The 19,267-nt window shown below is 43.6% G+C and overlaps 2 protein-coding genes across 5 annotated transcripts in view; both read left to right on the top strand.

Moving 5' to 3' along the window:
• The window catches only part of adgra1a (adhesion G protein-coupled receptor A1a), a 99,319-nt gene that overhangs the window by 8,752 nt on the left and 71,300 nt on the right, over nt 1-19,267 (top strand). The gene's annotated exons all lie outside the window — the stretch shown is intronic.
• The window catches only part of LOC307023981 (chromodomain-helicase-DNA-binding protein 8-like), a 39,019-nt gene that overhangs the window by 1,381 nt on the left and 18,371 nt on the right, over nt 1-19,267 (top strand). For 2 of the 4 annotated variants that reach the window (XM_079657719.1, XM_079657720.1), the window contains exons 4-7: nt 139-237; nt 751-862; nt 1,045-1,212; nt 1,350-1,504. In XM_079657719.1, coding sequence (XP_079513845.1) covers nt 1,126-1,212; nt 1,350-1,504 — 242 coding nt within the window. In that variant the 5' untranslated portion in view covers nt 139-237; nt 751-862; nt 1,045-1,125. Of the gene's footprint in view, nt 1-138; nt 238-750; nt 863-1,044; nt 1,213-1,349; nt 1,505-2,958; nt 6,015-19,267 lie in introns of those variants that run through there. The other 2 variants (XM_079657722.1, XM_079657721.1) reach the window with 2 other exon arrangements.

Below are 19,267 nucleotides of genomic sequence, written 5' to 3'. Positions count from 1 at the left end.
TTGAATTTAGCCTTTGGAATGTAATTTCCAACAGTGTATTGTAAAGACTGAAAGATGTAAAGCTTGACATGATTTGGTCTTTTACTTAAGAGGATGTTTGTCCTCCTGTCTTCTCTTATTTCCTTATCTTTCTTTCAGGTGTAACATCTACCAATGGTTGTACATGACAGAGACCTCCTCCGCCTCTTCGCTGTATTACTAGTCAATCCTTCTGATCAGGTCCTTTCCTAAATAGTGGTAAGTTGTTTTACAGTTCAGTGTACGTTAATTTAGCAACTTAATGCTTTACCGCTGTTGAATAAACCCTATATTGCTAGTCATTTTATTAAAACTACGATTTTTAAACTCTTTGATTCCAATTACAATAATCTTTTTGTTATAATTGTAAAACATATCTTAACATCCATCAGCAATCAATACAACAAATCATTCAACACTAAAGAGAAGAAATCAGGACCTATTTCTTTTTTATACAACAGCATGTTTTGGGACTGCTCATTGGTGTCATCAAGAGCCATTGAGTCTACCTTTTGTAGTCGGCCTCTTAGAATGTTTATCATTTCTTTGTCTCTTAACATTCCTATAATAATTAGTTTTTTTATTGTTGATATTGTTTTGTTCTTTATTTTTGTTGTGAGAATCACAATTATTGTGTAAGTGCTATATAAATAGTTATACTAATATTATTGTTGTTACCATCATTACTATTATTAATAATGTCTTCTTTGTTTTCTTTATTTATCGCTGCAGAAAGGATCATGCCAGCCCACATCAAACACCTGATCAAGAACTTGTGAACCTCAGTGCTGCGGACACCTGTGTGATATTCGACTCTGACTGGAACCCTCAAAATGACCTGCAGGTACGATATATATATCTGCTCTGTCTGTCCTAAAGATAGTTCAATAGGGCTAAAACAACAACAGTCTTTCCGTTTATTCCCTCGGTTCTTTAAGTGTATATTTTCCCATTTAATGCTTAAAAACTTTGAACAGCAGCTGCACATGATGCTCTTTTGACACCTCTTTTAATTTTTTATTTCAGGCTCAAGCTCGGTGTCATCGTTTTGGCCAGTCTAAGGCGTTGAAGGTGTACCGTCTGATCACGAGAAACTATGAGAAGGAAATGCTGGATAAAGCTAGTCTGAAGCTCGGGCTGGACCGTGCCGTCCTGCAGAGCATGAGTGGGAACAAAGAAGGCAACAACAACGGGGTGAGAAAAAGAAAATCTGTCATATTTCTAGATGCCAAGTCATTTTTGGGTCAGTCACTGTTGCAGTACGCTTAGTTTATTTTCTAAAAGAGTTTTCTAAATCCACTTGTGTAAATGTCTCTCTGCGTCGCCTTTAGCCGGTTCAGCAGTTCTCCAAGAAGGAGATTGAGGACCTGCTGAGGAAAGGAGCCTACGCAGCCATCATGGACGAGAACAACGAAGGCAATCACTTCTGCGAGGAGGACATCGACCAGATCCTGCAGCGAAGAGCCACCATCACCACCATCACCAGGTATGTTCTTAGCAACACTAGCCACTTGCTCTTTGTGAGATACCATACTTGGTTATTTGAAATGTAATATTGATGATGTAATAATTAAAACTAGGGATGGGTACCGAGCCCCAATATTAACGGGCCTCGGGGCTGAATTATTAAAGACTGTGGTACTGTTAAGGTCCAACGTTATCGATCTTTTTATCGGTACTGGAGACATTTAAAAAATAGATGTCATATGTATTATATCTACATAAACATTATATCGCAGTCTTACTGTCGCCAACTCCGTTTCTAATATGCAATAAGACAATAAGACTACAAAATGCGTCTATGATTTATATTCGATCTTTCCAATCCAGATGAGAGATATCTCTCCCCTGTCGGTGTGCGAGGGGGTGGGGCAGTTTACACACACAACCTGCTACATGCATGCAACACACACACACACACACACACACACACACACACACACACACACACACACACACACACACACACACACACACACACACACACACACACACACACACACACACACACACACACACATACATGGCGGAGAGAACTAAGCGCCCCGAGGGTAGTTATATGTTACCCGTCTTGAGCATGGATGTATAATAAGAACTGGATACAGCGTCGGAGGAGGGGTCTCGTTCTTTCCTATGAGAGCTGCTCATTGGCGCATGCAGTCAAAATGGCCCAACTTTTGAGGGAGCGAAACGTCAGATTACCCGTCATGCCTGGCTGTCAGAGCAGAAGAACCCGTATGTGCGCTCACAGAGCATGCGCCCCTTAAGCCCCGCCCCCCGAGCACCCACTTTCGGCTCACTAGAAAGAATGGAGAGAGAGAATAAATCTAGATTCGGCTTTTAGTGCATTTTACAACTTTAAGGACCGAATGTTTCTAATAAGGGCTATACAATAGTTCATACTGGGCAGTTTATTTAGTTTCAAAAAAATTATCCACCGATTTACAGACGTCTCTTTCCCAATGTTAGTCAATGGGAAAAAGTATTTCTGGGCCGGTCGACGTCACAGACTGATAAGAAAATTGTAGTACCGCCGTTTGGACACAACGAATATTTTCCTCAGAGTCCGGCACACTTCCAGGGGGCTTGGTCTTGAGGTGGAAAATGCTCGTTGCCAAAAGTGCAATAAGAAGTGCATGTAAGGGCGGTAACACAAGCTATTTGTCTAAACATTTAGCAAAAGTGCACCACATTCAGACGGAGAAATGCACCGGGTTCGACTGTCTTTCTAGTAGCTCTGTAGCCCCATCCACGAGTAACGTTTCCACGTCAGGTTTTATTTATGCTAGCAGCAACACACAGAGTTAACTCAATGATACAAATATGGGTTAATGATTAGAGGTAACTGAGTTATTTATTTTGTTAAAGTTTCAGCTATTCTGTTTGCAGTTCTATCATCACATAATTTAATACGATTTGTTAAAACATTGTGGTTTCAAGCAGTGCCTGTACGAGAAAGACGTGGAGGACCAAGAAATGCTGGCCATATTGGCAAAGACCGGAAGATACATAACAGAGAAGATAATGGATATTAACAAGAAAAAGAAAAAAAATGTTTATAATTTCTTTGTTGCTGTTTACATTTTGAATTATATTTGTTATTTTTAAATCAAATGCATCTATTTTAGATGATATATTTATATAGATGTAGGTTTTTTTTGTAATATTATTGTATTAAGTATAATCTGCTAGTATGCCAGCAGACCAGCATATGTTATGTTTTGGTCACCAGCATGATCCACCAGCATGGACCAGCATGATTACATTACATTACATTTAGCTGACGCTTTTATCCAAAGCGACTTACAATAAGTGCATTCGACCAGGAAGATACAACCTTGAAGAAAACAGAATCATATACGTACATCAGGTTTCATAGAGCTAAAACATTTCAAGTGCTACTCAACTGGCTTTAGATAAGCCAGTCCTTTATTAGTATATACTGTAAGTGCATTGTTAGTAATTCTATCGCTCGAAGTGGAGTCAAAAGAGATGAGTTTTCAGTCGGCGCCGGAAGATGTGTAAGCTTTCTGCTGTCCTGATTTCAATGGGGAGCTCATTCCACCATTTTGGAGCCAGGATAGCAAACCCACGTGTTTTTGCTAATGGGAACTTGGGTCCCCCTCACAGTGCTGGTGCAGCAAGCTGTTTGGCTGATGCAGAGCGAAGTGCACGTGCTGGGGTGTACGGTTTAACCATGTCCTGGATTTAGGAAGGGCCAGATCCATTCGCAGCATGGTACACAAGTACCATTGTCTTGAAATGGATTCTAGAAGTTACCGGAAGCCAGTGAAGGGAGCGGAGGAGCGGCGTGGTGTTTGAGAATTTAGGAAGGTTGAAGACCAGACGAGCCGCTGCTTTCTGGATGAGCTGCAGAGGTCGGATGGCACATGCAGGTAGACCAGCCGGGAGGGAGTTGCAGTACTCTAGGCGTGAGATGACGAGAGCCTGGACCAGAACCTGCGTCGATTTCTGGGTCAGGTGGCGACGTATCCTCCTGATGTTGTAAAGTGTGTATCTTCAGCAGCGGGTTGTAGCAGCGATGTTTGCAGTGAAGGAAAGTTTGTCATCTAGTTTCCAGCATGATCCACCAGCATGGACTAGCATGATCCAGCATGATCCACCAGCATGGACCACCATGATCCACCAGCATGATCCAGCATGATCCACTAGCATGGACCATCATGCTGGTGACCAAAACACAACATATGCTGGTCCATGCTGGTGAACAAAATACAACATATGCTGGTCCATGCTGTTCAACACCATGCTGGTCCATGCTGGTTTTTTCAGCAGAAACTAGACCCTCCAAAAAAACGCGGGCAAAAATCCTTGATTATGCGGGCTAAAATCCTTGATTATGCGATTAAACATGCAGGGTTTTTATGTGATTTTATGCGGTGAAATTGCGGGAAGTTGCGAAATATGCGAAAAGTTACGAAATATGCTAAATATGCGGGAAAAAAGAATAAACATTTTTTTAAATATTGGGCTGTCTTATTTATTCTCTCTCACACACAACCTGCCACTAACGTTAAACCCCTTTACTATTCAATTAAACAAATGCAATGTTTATTTATTGTAAAAGCAATTGGGCTATTTTAATCTCACACACACCCCCCCCCCCCACACACACACACACTTCTCCGCCTCATTCTGTTTTCATTTACTCGTTCGTTATCTGACCAGCTTCAATCTTGTAGGCTACTCACTTCGTTTCTTGTAGCCCTCGAAAGGGTTTTGGAGGTTGATGCCTCGGTGAACGAGCATTGTTTGGCTTTCTTGTCCGCTTTCTTGTTCATGTTTGAATGAATCAAAGTGGGTCGTCACCGTCGATTTTCTCTTATGCTCCAACACACAGTTGCACGGGGTGCTGAATAGTTTCCCCCCACTTTTTGCCCGGTCTTTAGTAGAAATGTTCGTCGGTAAATGAGATGGATTAGATTTTTTAATCTTGGTGTTTTCTCTATCGTGTGAGCTCCACACGTTCACTCTATACAGTGTTGTTTACATTCTGTGATGCGCGAGCTGATGACGTCACGTCAAGACGAGTTAACTTTTTTTTCTCAACTTTGTGTGGAAAAATGCGGGGATTATGCGGCCTTTTGATAAATGTGCGGCCTTTTAGAGATCTGCGCCATTTTGCTGATTATGCGGTAAATTCTGCGATCGCAGAATCGCGTTTTTCTGGAGGGTCTAAGAAACGCAACCACACACTTATACAAAAATAACACACTTTATAAAGCCAGGCAACACTAACCATGCTTCGTGTGATTCTGTTTATTTGTACCTTACTTTGACCATCAGTTCGCTGTTATTGATCATTGTGGAGAGCAGGTAGACGTGTTGTTTTGTAATAGCAGCTATCAGGTGGAATCAATACATGGGCTGCACAGGTTGTGCTGTTGGACTATCACAAGTAGAATCATAATGAAAAGGTCAAATGTGCCTGTAGAAAACGGCTTATGCCACAATAGGATAGCAACAAGTAGTCAAGATAGTCAGTTTAGCTTCGGTTGCTGTTGCATAACTGTGGTCAACTCAGCCGTCTCTTGTGTTCGCTTGGTCAAATCAGCAGCTATTCATTTTTGAGTGCGCAATTAATAGCGCCTTTACGGTAATCGCTGTACAAGAGTAAAATAATGCATGTTTTTTTCTGCTTTATTTGCAATACAGGTCATTTGTACCATAAGTTCTGAATAAAACTGACACGGTTTGACTCAGTCCTAGTTTGACTGCTACAATAAAATGAAGTTTTTACTGTGTACTTTCTGGGTAATACTCTCTCAAAGTCCCCTCCTGAGAACAAAATCACGCCACTTCTGCTGCCGCCTTATTTTTATTCAGTAGTGGTGCTGTTGCTTTGGTCTGGGTCTCTGGATCTGTGAGCTAACCACGCCCCGTTCATTTCCATATAAGGAATGGAAATGAGTCATTATGAAATGCAAGTCACCTGAAATAAATAAATGTGTCATTATGAAATACAAGTCCCCTGAAATAAATAAATGTCATTATGAAATAAAAGTCTCTTGAAATAAATAAATGTGTCATTATGAAATAAAAGCCGCATGAAATAAATAAATGTGTATTTAAATGTACATGTATATATTTTTATTGCCTCATTTATTTATTTCAGAATTTATTTCATAGGCATATTTATATGTATTTATTTAATTATTTATGTATTTATTTATTTAATTTTGGCTTAAATGGCATTCCATAATACTTAAAGGTGGGGTATGTCATTTATTTCCGAAACACTTTTTGTTATATTCAATGGAATGCTCTTAACATCCCGATAGCAATGAATATATTAAATGCTTTGACAATAAATACATTACAACCTTTCATCTGCGGAAGCCGTAGTACTGTAAAAAGCACGACCAATCATTTTATCCGGCTAAATAACTGGGTGGCCTACCTGCCTGTCAGCCTTCCATCTGTGCACAAACTTATCTTGTGCCCTCATTGGTCATGTGCGCGTTTGTGTGTATTGGAGTGTATTTTCAAATTCCAGCGCACTCGAGCTGGTTTCTCCAAAATTACCTACCCCACATTTAACCTATAATAATACATGAAATATATTAGTGGATTTAGTTTTTGTATTAATAATCAAAGTAACTAGTAATTAAATCTGTATTGAGTAAAAGTATAAAACACCATAACGTAAAAATACTCAAGTAAGGTAGGCCTACTACAGCGTTTCTCAAAGTGTGGGGCGACCCACCTATCACATCTCTGCGCCCCACTGGTGGGGCGCAGAGATGTGATAGGTGGGTCGCGAATGGACGCGATGAACGCGAGTTTTTAAAAAGTTTTTTTATTAATTTTTTGGACCTCAGGCCGGAATCGAACCTGGGTCCTCGCGGTCGTTAGTGGACTGTTACAGCCGGAGACTCGCAACGGCGGTGGACTTTCACAGCGCCGGATCCGCCGGAGCATCGCAACGGCAGGTGTTTGCGGAGGCGGGTGCGGCGGTGGGTGCGGTACCGGCGCAGCGGCGCTGTGAAAGTCCACGGCCAGCGGCCCACCAAAGGCAGCGGCCCACCGGGAAAAGTCCCGAATCTCCCGATGGCCAATCCAAGCCTGCTCACACACACACACACAACTGAAACCAAAATAATTTACAGCGTTGCAGTCGGGAAGAAAAGCAATGTGGAGCGGCACCTGACCACTTCACAAGGAGTTTAACCGTGACACTTTTCGAAATCCCGTTTGTGTCCCCCCACTTTACAAATAGGCCTATGTTTATTATAATTTTTTAACGCAAGCCGTCATCGCCACGGAGGAGCACACAGCCTCTGTGAGCGAGCGAGACAGAGAGAGAGAGGGAGAGAGCTAGAGAGAGCACACATTTATCTATTTAATATAGCCTAGGTGTAAAAAATAAAGTAAGAAATTATTCCAATGTGTGCTATAGGACAGTAAAAAAAAAAAAAAAGTTTAAAAGGGGAGTGATTAGTAATATATGCATAAATAAAAAGAAAGAATGCTAACTAGGTAACATAAGATAAGAATAAACAAGTTTAAATGATTTGTTATTGGTGTTGATCATATTCTATGTTTTGATTATTGAAAAGTATACAGCTCCCTTTCAGTGTGTTGAGAGCTGTATCCATAAATTCATTTTTTCCTCAAAGTGCACCAGATTGAGGCATTTCACTTCAACATTAAAAAATATCTTCCCGGGGGTGCATGCCCCCGGACCCCCCTAGAGGAGGTGAGGTCCACCCCCAAAATAAAGCAGGTTAATATAGTTAAATTGCATACATTTTCTTTTAGTAAACATTGAAAACGGGTCCCACAGACCCAAACAGCACACAAAGGTTAAAGGTCAGCATATAATAATGTTCAAATGTGCTAAATATATACAGTGCAAAAAAACTAAAAAAGAGGAGTAAAAATAGCTCACGACTTGTTTTATTTTTTGAAAGTAGCTCTCATCCTAAAAAAGGTTGGAGACCCCTGTTATAGAACGATACATTTGACAATTTTAAGCTTGGCCTGCCATTTTATTGGAGCGATGAGGAACAGGTGGGGCTTGAAAAGGCCCACCTGTTCAAAGTGGGGAATGACAGAAAAAGTTTGAGAACCACTGGCCTACTAGTACCAACATTTTTTTGTTTTTACATTCCACCACTGATGGCATGTAATAACTGCTTCCATGGCCGCCTGTTAGTGAGACACGGTTCCCGCGGGGTCTTAGAAAGTATTACATTTGATCATCTGAATTTAAGGCCTTAAAAAGGTCCTAAATATGACCAAAAAAATAAGAAAGGTCTTCAATAGGATTTAGAACAGTGGTTCTCCACTTTTTCCTTTATCAATTAATCGCGACCCGAAATTTTAACCACTGAAATCTATTTAACAAAAAAATTGTGCTGTAATATATACGCCTTTCAGCATATATCCCTTATATCCCTTCACAGAACTAATATGAACTAGTATGCTTTTAAACAAGGTTTAATGAGATGATGGTATCAAAGCTGAACTGTATCACATAAAAAGGCAGACATTCTGAAAACCCAACCCCAGCAACCCCTGGGGGGATTGTCCCCCAGGAGATTTTTAGAAATACTAACATATAAACTATGCATTCTGGTACACTCTGAGAAGAAAATAAATAAATGTATTACTACCCGACATATTAATAATATGTTAGGCCATTATTTGTTTTTCACTTTGTTCTGACAGCTGAACTTGCTGCTCCTCACAGAGAGAAGAGTAAAGAGGAGAGAGTCTGTGTGAAATACTTTAAATTGTGGGTAAGGGTAGATAGCTCCCATTGTTCTGTGACCTGTCAATTCTCAAACCGGGGGTCATATTTCATCATGTGTTCATTTTTATCTGAAGTTGTACCCATGGATGTATAAAGAATAGTTCTATTGCAAAGTTATTCTCTGTGGAGACTTCCGTCAACAATCTTGATTTTGATTGGCCAGAAGACTCGAAAAAACATCAGCAAATATGTTTTATTGGGAAGATGATCACTACGTGACAGAAGTTTTCAAAAACGTTTATGCTCTCCAGTACTTCCAGTTCAACGCCTGCTGCAGTCAAATTGTCCATTTAGCTTAGGAACCTTCCTAACCGAGTGAAATGACCCGGAAGTCCCTCAGTGGCAGCCATGATAAGTGCCGTTCTAATTCTCTACATGATAGGAAAGGAGGTTTCAAACTTCCTTTATAACCTCCTTTAGCTTAGGAACCACTGGACCTCCTTTACCGAAAGGAGAGGAGAAAATGCTGCCCCACAATGCCTTGCAGCCACAGCATTTGCTGTCACACAACAGTCGGCCGTTCACGGAAACAAACGATTATGACGGAGAAATTATATCATGAAAGTTACGGTGCTTATTAAGCATTTTAAAACGTATGTGGTAAGTTGCCAAAGTGCTTTGTTTTGAAGGATCATCAGTATCATAATCAAAAAGAGAAATATGAACGTTAGTTTTTACTGAAATTATCAAATAAAGTCAACATTTCACTGAGCTGTATGGGGTTTGTTCAACTTTTAAAATATGTTTGAATGGTGATGTACAGAGTGATAGGTGTTAAGGACTAACGTTTATAATAAATACATTTGTATTTATTTTAAGATCTTTTCATACAATCATACGTATTGGGATCATTTGTATTAATGAGGACCGGAGGGAGAGGGTGACGAGCATAAGTTTCACTTTCCTTTTTTATTTAAATTCAAACTTTGGTCATGAAGAATATTTTTCTCTGTTGTCCACGTTCATAAAGCATGAAATAGCCCCTATCAGAGCACGGTGTAGAGTCTCTAGTTCACAGTAGTCCCTCGTTCTTATTATACATCCATGTTGTAGTCCGCTGTATAGAACACTGTAGTTTCCGTAGTTTCCCCACAGCAGCAGACGCACATTTATGACGTCCGCTGGCGCATCATAAACACGTCGGATAGTGAAAGTGCAGTCGGATTCTCTAAAGTACCGGAGTCTCTTCTCCTAAGTCCTTTTGAATTCTCCTATCCACTATCCCTTAACCCCGTGACGTTTCACTCAGAGGTTAAGGAACAGACGATAGGTTTAGACGTTAGGAGCTGATTTTTGGATTGTCCGACCGCAGCCCTGGCCTACTGCATGCACAGTGTTAGAAAATCGTGCCTTCAAAACAAAAGTTAGATTTTTCTCCAAAATAAATTAAAAAAAAAAAAAATATTTTTTTTCTTCACTCACACATCCGCGACCCACTCGAAACGGGTCCGCGACCCACTTTTGGGTCGCGACCCTCCAGTTGAGAACCACTGATTTAGAAGGTCTTAAAAATGATCGGATTTGAAAGGTAGTTCTGTGTTGCCAGCGCGTATAAATGTGTTTTGGGGGAATTGTCCGGGCTGCAAAGTAACCAGTACGGTAATAGCCTTTCAGTTCCCCCCAACAATTTGTATTCAATTAAATCAACATGGAACCAGAAATCACTAACTTTGTTTCCCCCGGCCCCTTATCGGAGAGCACCCAGCTAGTAACTTAGCAACCAAGCTAGCAGCAGTCAGAAACTATGGTATCTTCGAATCTATTTACAAACAAATATGGGGAAGTGTAATTTCAACCCTATTTGGTTTGGAAGCCATCTGGCCCAGGAAATTTGCCAGCTTGCATTGTTTTTATAGCTTCTTCAATTTCAGATGCAGATTCAGTTCATTGAGCTGCTTCCTAGCATCATCGCCTAAAGTGGGAAAAGAAATGCCTTCAAAAAATGTATCCAGCAGTTTTTCCTTCCTACAGGATTCAGATTCGTAAAGTCTACTATAGAAGTTCTTAAACGTTTTGTTGATTTCACCAGAATCATGGGACAGATGGCCAGATTCATTTCTGATTTGAGCTCTCTGAGCGCCGCAATTGGTGAGCAATCATTTTGGATGCTCTTTCGCCCTGCTCATAAACCAATCCCTTTGATTTTAAAATCATCTGTTCAGTCCGTCTAGTAGAAAGAAGATTACATTCTGTCTGTAAACATAATCTCTGTTTATATAAATCAGGAGATGGAGAAGCAGAATGTTGCTGATCCAAATTTAAAATCATGTTTTAAAGCGCATCCTTCTTTGTTTGTTTTTGAAGGAGCTATAAGAGATTATTTTCAGCGTGAGTACGATTGGTGTACAGGGGAAACAAAGAGTACTGCCTAGCTGACGGGAAGAGGAAGCGCCACGCATCTACGGCTCCCAGAGTTTATAAATGTGATCCAGACCCAATGCACATTTTGTAAACTGCACGGTCGGGTCGTGCTGAAGAGCGGTCTAACTTTGGGTTCAGAACACAATTCATGTCTCCCCCCACTATCAATTGGTGACCCTCAGCAACAAGCACATTGAAGAATAGCTCATTAAAAAACATATAATCATCACAGTTCGGTGCGTAAACATTAATAAGAGTTAAGGGTGTGTTATACAGTGAGCCGGATACCATAACATATCGACCATTGCGGTCTTCAGTGATCTGAGATACAACAAAGGGTACGGATTTGTGATTTAGTATAGCAGTGCCTCTAGCTTTACCATTGCATTTGGAGTGATACACCTCACCCACCCACTGAGTTCTAAGTTTTGAATGGTCTGAAATCTTTAAATGTGTTTCCTGGAGAAATGCAATATTTACCTTGAGGTTCTGAAGATGGGAGAGGACTTTCTTACGCTTTGCAGGTTGATTAAGGCCCTTACAGCTCCAGCTGATAAAGTTGACCTGGCAGCCATACACCCCAGGACGGGCAGATGGAGTCGTCATTGAAGATTTTTTACTGAAAGAATGGAGAGCTGAAGTGCAAGCTGGTCATAGATTAAGGTGCTAAAATAGTGCCGTACACTGGAGCATTCATAACAGAAACCATAATAAAAAAAGAAAAAAAAAGAAAACATTTATCACACATTGTTCTCCCCATTTTCCCATTTCCCCTACACAAACAGTGCATTTCCCAAAGCTTAACAAGCTTTACTCTAACCGCCATTACTTCAATATCTAACCACTTTCGGTCCTTAGTTAACAGAATTTGCTTATCCAGCAGTGAACTCCTCTAGTGTCCTTATTCTAAGCTAAAAACAATAATCACATAAAACAAGACCCAAAAGACATGTGTAAAATGATTGTAACAGGTATTTTGCTCAAAGCTAAACCCTCTCACAAATACGTTTTGCTTCTATGCTATCTGTATGATCTTGTGAGCACCTGTTACTATGAGAAGTGAGAAAAGATGCTTTAAACATTAACAGATACATTCATTTAGTAGTTACTGAAGTTAAACTCGAACTGAAGCAACCGGTGAACAAGACAGACCAAACCTTTAGGAGGAGATCTCAGGGAAAGAGTCTCAAAAGTTCCCGTGAATGAAAAGTCTGTTTAAACGTTATGAGGAATATGATCACGAAAAAAGAAAGAAAGACCCTCACATGAGGCATTTTCAAGATATAAGCAGCGTCATTCTCGAGATAAATGACTATAGGAAGATAGCACAGCCAGTCAATTATATTTCACACAGGCTCCGCCCTCTACTGGACTCTATGGGTACTACTCTCGATCATGCTGTGCGTGCTTTGTCGCCCTGTCACGCGGTATTGGGCATCTCGCTTATTGCTGGAGATGCCCCCACCTCACCAGATCAGAGCAATTATTTGTAGCTTGATCGTGGCCGCCGCCGTTGTCTGCCGTGTGATATCCCGGTGAGGGATCACGCCGCACTTTCCAAAAGGACCGTGTTGATCTCCCGGACCGGGAGCCTCGCAGCGTGGCTGCTTCTTGCTCATCCCCAGAGGAAAGAACACTGTCCCACACTCCCCGCCCCCTCTGTAAACTCCAGTATAGGAGCCAGCAGGTGGGCGCGTGCACGTGAGTGGAATAAACCGAAGTGCTGTCAAAACACTGTGCGGTTTCAAGAGAGAGTGATGTGTGTGAGAGAAATGCATTCAGTGAAAATTATTGCATTTATCCCAGAGTAAGAGTCATCTCTCTCCACATTTCCACTTTTCACCATAATGTCCGTTTCAAAGAGACGGCATTAGGACAGAGCCGCGGCCCCACGGGAGCCTGCCGCGGTGCGTTCAAGGACCTCAGTAGAAAATCGGCCCTTTTCTGTGTCAGCCCCCATGCCAAAACTCCCTTTTATGGAAGGTTTGGCAGCGGAGTAGGCCACCAGAGAATACTACAGCTTCTTAGCTTTGGCTCCATAGCTGCTGGCATGTTCCCTGAACACAGTTTTGTGGGGAATGGAAGCCCCACAAAACTGTGTACTGACAGAGTAGAGGGGCAGGACACTGAGACTGGGTTACTCACTCCAGCTTTGCAGCGTCCCTCCTCCATTCAGGGGCAATAGAGAGTCAAATCTATCATCCTGGGAGGAGATAGGTTTCCTTTCAACAGGAAGTCGAAAAAGAGGCCCTGTTGCAAGAACGGTGGGTTACGTATTGTAACCCTAGTTCTAGAGTGATGTGTGTGTGAAAAATGCATTTAGTAAAAACGATGGCATTTATCCCAGAGTAAGAGTCATCTCGCTCCACAATTCCACATTTTCCCATAATGTCTCGTGGAGATCGGCAAGGCCGTTTTCATACAATGTTAATTGGACACCCATTATGAGGCGCGGCCCCCGTGAGAGTGGCCGCGGTGCGTTCACGGATCTCTGCAGAAGAACAGTGGGTTAAGTAGTGTAACTAGTTCTAGAGTGATATGTGTGTGTAAAATGCATTCAGTAAAAACGATTACATTTATCCCAGAGTAAGAGTCATCTCTCTCCACATTACACATTTCCCCATAATGCCAGTTTCAAAGAGACGGCATTATGACGACACACGGCCCCCCCAAGAGCGGGCCGCGGTGCGTTCATGGACAGAAGAAGCTCCGATTAATGCCTCTTTCTCTCTCAGAGAAAACAGCATTATGGCGGAGCGCATGCCGTGGTGTGTTCAGGGACCTCAGTGAAAAATCGGCCGTTTTTTTCTCTGAGTGGAAACTGCATTATAGAAAAACTTCCCTTTCTGTGTCAGCCCCCCATGGGTCAAACTTCCTTTTATGGAGGGTTTGACGGCGGAGTGGGCCACCAGAGAGTACCACAGCTTCATAGCTGTGGCTCCGCAGCTGATTGCACATCCCCTAACACAATGTTATGGGGAATGGAAAATCAGTGGTGTATTAACAGAGCGGATGGACAGGACATCCCTCCTCCGTTCAGAGGCATGAGAGAGGCAAATCTGTCATCCCAGGAGGAGATAGGTTTCCTCTCGGCATGTGCACTCAAGTCAGAGAGAAGGGGCACTATTCCCTGTACTTCCTGGTTCCCAAGAAGACAGGAGAATTCAGGCCCATTCTGGATCTTCAATGCCTGAACCAGCACATTGCATGCAAGAAGTTCCATATGTTAACTACGAAACAGTTACTGGGACTGGTGCAGCCAGGCGATTGGTTCACAACCATCGACCTGAAGAACGCTTACTTTCATGGCGAAACTGCTCCAAAACACAAAAGTATTTGCGTTTTGCCTTCCAGGGGGTAGCCTACGAGTACAACAGACTGACGTTCGGCTACTCCCTATCCCCACGCACGTTCAGCTACGGCGCTGCTACCGCTGCGGGACCGTGGCATGAGGGTGTTCTTTTATCTGGACGACCTCATAGTCATGGCCAGGTCCAGTGAATGGGCAATGTTTCACACAGCCCAATTTATCCTACACCTAACCAAGTTGGGTTGAAAAAGAGTTGCGATCAATTGGAAGAAGAGCTCCCCCATACCTCACCAGCAGTCAGAATATCTGGGGGTGATGCTCGATGCAGGCAGACTACATGCCACCCTGACAGAAAGCAGACGGGCATCCCTGCTGCGGGCAGTCTGCAGGCTGCGTCAGGGGGCGATGGTGACAGCTTTGATCATCATGCAGACTTTGGGTCTCATGACGGCTGCTCACTCTGTAGTGCCACTCAGACTCCTGAATGCACGTCGCATGCAGAGGTGGTTTACCGGCCTTCGTTTAGATCTCAAGACACAAGCGAGGTCTGTTGACCATGCCCCCCTCAGTAGAGAGCAACCTCCGATTCTGGGAGTCCCCAGAGAATCTGCGGAGGGGAGCTCCACTGGGGCAAGTGACCTCCTATATCACAGTCTTCACAGACGCTTCAGTGACAGGATGGGGGGGGACGTGCCTAGAGAGAGCTGTAGGTGGTTGCTGGCCTCTGACAGAAACTCGGCACAGCAACCTCCTGGAGCTGCAAGCAGTGATGCTGCTCCTACAGCACTTCAAACCCTTATTACAGGGCAAACATGTGCTAGTGAGGAGCGACAACCGCACCACAGTGGCGTACATCAACAGGCAGGGCGGAGTCCACTCAATAGCCTTGTTGACCGCAGCAGAGAACCTGTGGTTGTGGGTTTCACAGATTGTGTTGTCTCTAAGGGCCCTGCACATCCCGGGACGGGAGAACGGGGGGCCAACCTCATGTCAACAGGCGGACCCCTGCCAGACGAGTGGAGGCTTCACCCGGAGGTGGTGAAGCAGGTCTGGACTCAGTTCGGGAGAGCAGAGGTGGACCTGTTCGCCGATCGGCGCAACAGCAACTGTACCCTGTACCCTGCTGTACCAACTGTACCCTGTACCCTGTACCCTGCTGTTTGTGTGCTTTGGGGATGGTTTGGCTGGAAAAGCTCTCTCCAAGAAGCGCCTAACAGGATGGCTATGCGGGTGCATTATACATGCCTGTGGACGGGCGGGGAGAGACCTCCCCACTGGGGTCCGTGCACATTCTACACGGGCTGTGGCTGTGTCAAACAGCCTTATTCAGCAGCGTGAGTGTAGAAGATATAAGCACGGCGGCGTCTTGGTCTACGCCAGGCTCCTTCATAAAATGTTATCTCCTGGAAATGTCTGGCTCCTTCTCGTCGTCTGTGCTTGCCGAGGCAACGCATGACTGGTGAGAGGGGGGGTGGCTGTGGGCTGTGTAGCCGCCTTTATATACTGTGGGCCTGCGCGCGCATTCAGGTAGGCTCGCCCCGATTGGCCGGCTACGTTTACGTAAACTCAGCATGATAGAGAGTAGTACCCATAGAGTCCAGTAGAGGGCTCCGCCTGTGCTTGTATAACTAGGGTTACAATACGTAACCCCCTGTTATCCCGGCTCAAACAACGTCCCTGCAGAGAGCGTTTCCATTACCTACGGTCTCATCCACCCTGAGCCTTCCGGTCCCGATTTCCAGTCCGTGGTAAACGACTCCTTGATTTAACAGACGACCCGCCTGGCACAAACAGCACAAATGTTCACATATTTTCGGCGGTAGGCTTTATCTTCGTAGTGTAGTATTTCATCGCGGATTGGGGAGAGTCAAAAATCCTCGTCTCACTGCCGAAAGTGATCCGCAGTCGTGCCGGGTAAAGGAGCCCATATCTGACGTCTGCCCTGCGAAGCACAGCCTTCACCTCATTATATGCCGCTCTGCGCTTGTCCAAATCTGCGCTGTAGTCAGGGAATATGAAAATCTGTGTGCCACTGAGCACTAGCTTTCCTTTCTGACGTGAGAGTTTCAGAATTTCCTCTTTCACTTGAAAAATATGAACTTTACATAGGAAGGAGCGTGGGCACTCTCCGTCTTTAGGTCGGGAAGCGGGTACACGGTGAGCACGGTCAAGTACTGATGCTTTCTCCAGTCCCCCGGTCCTGTAAACAATTTGTGAAGCATGTTAGAGATGAACGTAGTAGGGTTGCTTTGTTCAACACCTTCTGGTATTCCAACAATACGTAGATTGCAACGTCTCCCTCTATTCTCCAGGTCGTCTGTTTTCAATTGTAATTTAGCGTTGTCTTTAGCTAGCTGAGTACTGCGGGCTTCCAGAGAGTCAATCCGGGCGGCCAGGGTGTTTAAACCTTCTCATGATCAGCAAGTTGAGTCTTACATTCATCCAATTCAGCTCTTACTGGTGCAATCGCAAGCTGCATGTCTCAATCAATCAATCAATCAATCAATGTTTATTTATATAGCCCAATATCACAAATGTTACATTTGTCTCAGTGGACTTCCCAGTTTGTACAGAATATCAGTATGACAATACGACATCCTCTGTCCTTAGACCCTCACATCGTACAAGGAAAAACTTCCAGAGAAAACCCACAGTTTCAAGGGAAAAATGTCTGCCTTGAGCGAGGAAACTTCATCTTGAATCACTTCCCTTACAATTCTGCGGGTGTCCTCTAGCATCTCATTGCGTTGATCCTTAGCCTCAACCGTGCTACTGGTTAAACTAGCAGTCGTCTTGTTCACCTTTGGAGGCATGATAGCTGCACATATATCCAGGGCTGCACATAACTGGTGCGCTTGTGCGCAGGTGCGCATGCGGACCTCCGCCAAAAAATGAGCACCGGGTCATTTGAAAAAAGGCGCATTTGCATACCAACATTGAGAGAGAGAGAGGGAGAGAGAGAAGGGAGAAGAGAAAAGAGAGGAGAGAGAAGAGAAGAGAAGAGAGGGAAGAGAGAAGAGATGAGAGAGAAGAGAGGAGAGAGAGAGAGAAAGATATTTGCGAGTTGCGTATTAACTGAGGGCCGGCCCGTAGCACCGGGGTTATAACTTTTCGCCTAGGGCGCCAGATCTGGGAGATCTGCGCTGGCAGTTCTGGGAGGGAAAACATTTTTTTTGATCGTTGGGGCTCATCCTAGTTTTCGGCCTTGATGTAACAACATTCATAATTAAGTAAATGTAACACTCTTTTCACCCCGGTTACACGTTTCATTTGCCCGGTACGATGGGCGCTTTAAGTGATGAAAATGGGGGATGTTGGCTAATCTGGCGCCCGCAGCTCACAGCCAAAATGCGAGTGAGCGAGTGAAAGAGGGAGGGTGCACCGGTACCGGCGCTGTTGTTATTAGAATCTGGTGCTATCTGCTCTAACGGATATAAGAAGAACATGTTTCTACAATAATGTGGAGGGAGAGTCCTCTCCAGTCAGACTGAAAGGCTGATAACTACAGCTCAGTGAGGTAAAGGACTCTGAGTGTTTAGATCAGGGGTTTTCAAAGTGTGGGTAGGTGAGCCTCCCCTCAGAGAACATAAGAACAGCCGCGCCCCCCCCTCCCAATTATTATTGCTGTTATTATTATTATTGCTGTTGTTGCTATAATGCAGGGGTATTCAATTGCATTTCAAAGAGGTCCAATAAGAGAAAATGTAATTAAATGCTCTGTTTTTGCTGTCTACCTTCCGCCATTTGAAATTACTCCGACTGTTTCTCTCCTCTTGTCGTGTCTCTGTGTGTGTTTGAATCTATCGTGCTGACTGCACCGATTTGATTGGCTGAGTAGCGTCACCTCCTTAAAACATTAAGCAATAACTTTCTTAAACCTTTTGATTTTTATGTTTTAAACATATTGTATAAAACTCCCCCACTACTTGGACTATTCCTTGCACCCCTCTAGAATAAGCCCGAATGGTCTCAACCATATTGCATCAGTAACGTGCACTTGTTATTATAACAAGATCGCAAGGATGCTGGTAGCTATCGGAAAATTGAGTGTTGTTCAGTTTGTGTGTTGTGGAACATGCGTGTCCGTGCATGAAAATATACCACACACCCAATTACAATTACATGTTCAATTCAATACCCTGGAAGTTAATACAGTTGTTAAAGTTGGAACAGCCTGTGGACAGCCGTTCTTCCTTGCATGTCAGTCGCCTTCTTACAGAGGACAGGCACATCTAGCTGCAGCACGACCCGTATATTTCCGCACGGTGGATAAATCCTTATATGCTCCCGGTAACACACTGAACGTCAACTTTGCCTCCTTATTACACTCACCCCTACTTTAGTGGGAACAATGAGTCTGCGTCTTTGATGCACAGAGGAATAAACGCAGATCATCCTCTGGCTGCAGCCTTGACCGGTACTTGCTTTTGATCAAAGTCAATGCGGAAAACCTGCACTCACACAGGTAGGTGGAGGTGAAGGGAATGAACACTTTTACAGCCTTTTTGGCGAGGTGGGGGAACTCGGTCTCCACAGACAGCCACAAGTGGGCAAGTGTCACTTTACTCGTCTTTTTCTCGTTCTTTTGTGTCTCACGCTGCGCCCCCCCCCTGAAGCTCTCTGGCGCCCCCCAAGGGAGGCGCGCCTCACACTTTGAAAACCGCTGGTTTAGATAGTTAACTTTATTCTAAGTTCAAACGGTTTGGTCACAATTTATGTAAACACATATTTCCAAGGCACTCCTTTATGATTATTGGGATAAACAGGTTTGAAATCACTCCAATGTATACTATAGGAAA

This window comes from Notothenia rossii (genome assembly GCF_949606895.1).
Source record: "Notothenia rossii genome assembly, chromosome: 11".
In the NCBI taxonomy this organism is placed as follows: Eukaryota; Metazoa; Chordata; class Actinopteri; order Perciformes; family Nototheniidae; genus Notothenia; species Notothenia rossii.
Note: the sequence above shows the minus strand (reverse complement) of the source record. Positions and strands in the feature narration are given on the sequence as shown.